Raw genomic sequence first — 3,885 nt, 5'->3', positions numbered from 1 at the left:
TTCTCTTAACCCAATTTGTACGAGTTAACGAAACACGGATATTATACTTTAGCAACTTCGTAACTAGGTCCATTGTTAACTCCTCCCATTTCCACACTGGAACCTCTAAAGGCTGTAAACTCCCGTATGGCTTTTGATGCTCTGCCTTCACTTTCATACAGGTAATACACTGCTCAACATAATGTGTAATATCGGTTTTCATCCCCGGCCACCAGTAATCAGTACGAAAATCGTAGTACATCTTAGTGCTTCCTGGATGGATAGACATTCTCGATTTATGCGCCTCAGCCAATACAATATCTCGTGCACCACCAAATCTAGGGCCCAGATTCGGGTCTTAAAGACTTTCAAACCACGAGAGTCTTCAGATAAAGAGTTGACATGACCCACCATCCGTTCCGACTTGACATGCTCAGGCTTCAAAGCCTCTTGCAGCCATTTTCATATATCGTCGAACAGATTGGTTTTCATAGACATATGAGTGATAGCATAACATACAGGATTCACGTATGCTTTCCGACTCTGAGGCATTATTGGGTTGCTCCCATTTTTGCACTGCTTCAATCTACGCAAGATCCACAGAGATATCGTCACCGGACACGGTATGTCCCAAGAATTGTACCTGACGTAGCCAAAATTCACATTTTGAAAATTTAGCATAAAGTCATTTTTTTCTCAACAACTCCGGCATTTGTCAAAGGTGTGTTGCGTGATCGGTCTCAGACTTCGAGTACACAAGAATGTCATCAATGAATACAATCACAGACTTATCGAGCATCGAACGACATACTGGATTCATTAAGTCCATAAACGCAGTTGGGGCATTTGTGCGACCGAAAGGCATCACCAGAAATTCATAATGGCCATATCTCGTACGGAAAGCAGTCTTAGGTACATCCTCCTCCCGTACCTTTAGCTGGTGATAACCTGATCTAAGATCAATCTTGGAGAAGAACCTTGCACCTTGAAGCTGATSRAACAAATCATCAATACGGGGTAAYRRRTACTTATTCTTAATTGTTACCTTATTCAGCTCACGATAATCGATGCACATCCGGAAAGATCCGTCTTTCTTCTTGACAAACAACACCGGAGCACCCCATGGTGAAGTGCTCGGTCGTATGAACTCTTTATTCAAGAGCTCTTGTAGTTGATCCATCATTTCTTTCATTTCTGGAGGCACTAGACGATAAAAAGTCTTCGCTATCGGTGCTGCACCCGGTATCAAGTCAATTCTAAACTCCACTTGTCTATCTGGTGGCAATCCAGGCAAGTCTTCAGGAAACACGTCTGGGAATTCACGTACTATTGGTACATTGTCCAGAGTCTTCTTCTTCATCTCCTTTGTCGAATCTAGGACATACGCTAAGAAAGACGAGTATCCTTTAGTTAAATAATGTCGAGCCTTGAGTACAGAGATTAATTTAAGGTCGATCACTCGTCGTTCACCGTAGACATATAAGAATTCTCCATTTTCCATCAGAATTTGTATCATTCGCCGCGAGCAAATGATTTCTGCTCGGTTCTTCGTCAACCAATCCATACCAATTACCACATCAAAGTTATGAATATCCATTGGAATCAAATCAACTGTGAACTTATGGTCATCTAAGTCTAATTTACGGTCTTTATAAACTTTATCAGCTACGAGTGTTACTCCGTTCGCAGTGTCGACATTAAAAGGTTTTTTAAGCATGGTTGGCACAGAATCGAGGTACTGAGTATAATAAAGTGACACAAAAGAATTCGTGGCTCCCGAGTCAAACAAAATGCATGCAGGTCTATCATTGAGAAGGAAAATACCTGTTATGACGTCCGGTTCCTTCATTGCCTCCTCTGCTATGATTTGAAAAGCCCTGGCTCGTGCCCTGGGCACCTCCTTCTTTTGGGTTGAAGTACCCACTCTCGTTGGTTGTTGTACCGAGGCTTTGCTTTCATCTTTTTTTATACGGGGACAATCTTTAATACGATGCCCTAACACTCCGCAGGAAAAGCATGCAAGATCTCTCTGGGGACAATTCATCCTAATGTGACCCACTTCACCGCAACAAAAGCATTTAATGACAGATCTATCCGTATCACACCGGCCTTGGTGTGTCTTTCCGCACCTCCATAGTCTCTTGGTGTGCTTGACTGAAGGCTAAATGCCTAAGAGGATACACGTGGGGTACTCTGAGTTTGAATTCTCCTCTGGTTGGAAAATCGAGAGAACCGTTGTGTTGGGGTGGACATCATCCTTTCAGTTCGCGGATGTTTCGACATCGGTTCATTTTCATCAGGAATGGATAATTCATACTCACAACGCCGAGCGTATTCGACTATCTTGCTAAAACTGGAACCATCACGACTTACCACAAAACTTCGAATCTCCTTCCGTAGTCCTCCAATGAAATGTTCGATCATATCCTGTTCGGAGTTCAGGAATCGTTGTGCGAATCGTGCCTTCTTGTTGAATTCAGTTTCATAATCAAGTATTGTCATCTTACCTTGCTTCAGATCCAAGAACTCCTTTTCAAGATGCCTTTGTAGGTCAACAGGGCAATATTGTTCAAAGAACTTTTTCAGAAATTCGTCCCACGTCAAACTGTTACGTGTCGTTGTGTCTAAAGACTCATACGTGGCATTCCACCACACCAGGGCTCGCTCTATGAGCATCGCAGATGCATATTTTACTTTATCGCTATCCAGTACCTTGGTAATTTGGAACACCTTTTCCGTGTTCTGGATCCATTGCATCGCCATTTTGGGGTCTGATTACCCTGCATATTCTGTAGCACCACAGCTTCTGGAAGTTTTAAATGAAACCCGGTCAGACTTAGGTTTCTGTTAGAACCCATAATGTAAAATGTAAAAAGTAATGAAAAACAATAAGTGATGAAGAACCAGAAGACCAATGGAGACATCAAGGCAGAATCGACTAAGTCTGGATCGATGAAAAGATTATCCAGAGCATCGATGGAAAGACCAACCATTGGACCGATGGACGAAGTTCAACCAGCGGACCGATGGATGATGCGATGGAAAGTATTCTCATTGATACGATGGACAGACTAACACTTAGCAGATTTTCTAAGTATTCATCCAAGCGTGCAATGAAGACTTGAAGATAAGGATGAAATCACCACATAGATAATGACAGCTGGAGATGACAAGTCAACAGCTGGAATTGTAGTTTATCCTGTTAATAATGCTTATCCATGTAAAAGATAAACTTTATCTATTAGCTACACTATTTGCTAGAAAGTAGCAATAGATAGTTATCTTAGCATTAGCCATCTAGTATAAATAGGTGATTAGGCCTATTGTAAAATATGCGTGAGCATATGAGCGTGAGCATATGTGCGATATAAAGTAAAAAAACCTTTGAAGTTCAAAGTCGTTCTTGAATGTTCTTATGTTATCTTTGAGAGTTCATAACTTTCTTCGTAAAATCACTATATTTGGTTATTTATAACTAGATTATTAGTGTTATTGAGAGATATGAGATCAACAATTGGTATCAGAGCCTATTGATTGATTATCCAATCAAACGATCATTTAAAATATCTCAATATTTTAATCTTCCTTCTCATCAAAAAATTCTTTCTTCTTCTCGAAAATCCTTCAATGGCCAACTGGAATTCAGCATACAATGTTGTCTCCCTCACAAAGCCGCCAACTCTTCAAAGAGAGAAATATCCTCAATGGTAAACTTTCTGGAGGGTATGGACCAGAGAGAGGAATATCCATACAGGAGGGTCCTTACATCCCTCAAACTCTAGTTCCAAGAGTTCCAGGAACAAGTACCACAGCTAAAATTCCAGCATATTACATGCCAAAAGAGGAAAGAAATTGGGACGACGATGATAAAGAAAAAGTCGAAACCGATAGAAAGGCCAAAAGACT

At 41.0% G+C, this 3,885-nt stretch overlaps 1 protein-coding gene across 1 annotated transcript; it reads right to left on the bottom strand.

Moving 5' to 3' along the window:
- Positions 1-2,148: 2,148 nt before the first annotated feature.
- On the bottom strand, positions 2,149-2,742 carry LOC112505013. The gene has a single exon (XM_025108959.1). The coding sequence runs from the start codon at positions 2,740-2,742 to the stop codon at positions 2,149-2,151; it is 594 nt and encodes a 197-aa protein (XP_024964727.1).
- Positions 2,743-3,885: the final 1,143 nt, after the last annotated feature.

Source organism: Cynara cardunculus, unplaced genomic scaffold, assembly GCF_001531365.2.
Source record: "Cynara cardunculus var. scolymus isolate 2C unplaced genomic scaffold, CcrdV1 Un_Scaffold_7830, whole genome shotgun sequence".
NCBI classification, from domain to species: domain Eukaryota; kingdom Viridiplantae; phylum Streptophyta; class Magnoliopsida; order Asterales; family Asteraceae; genus Cynara; species Cynara cardunculus.
Note: the sequence above shows the minus strand (reverse complement) of the source record. Positions and strands in the feature narration are given on the sequence as shown.

What these genes read in the sequence shown, in the direction of transcription:
- LOC112505013 (XM_025108959.1), bottom strand. Translation starts at nt 2,742, where the DNA reads ATGGCGATGCAATGGATCCAGAACACGGAAAAGGTGTTCCAAATTACC.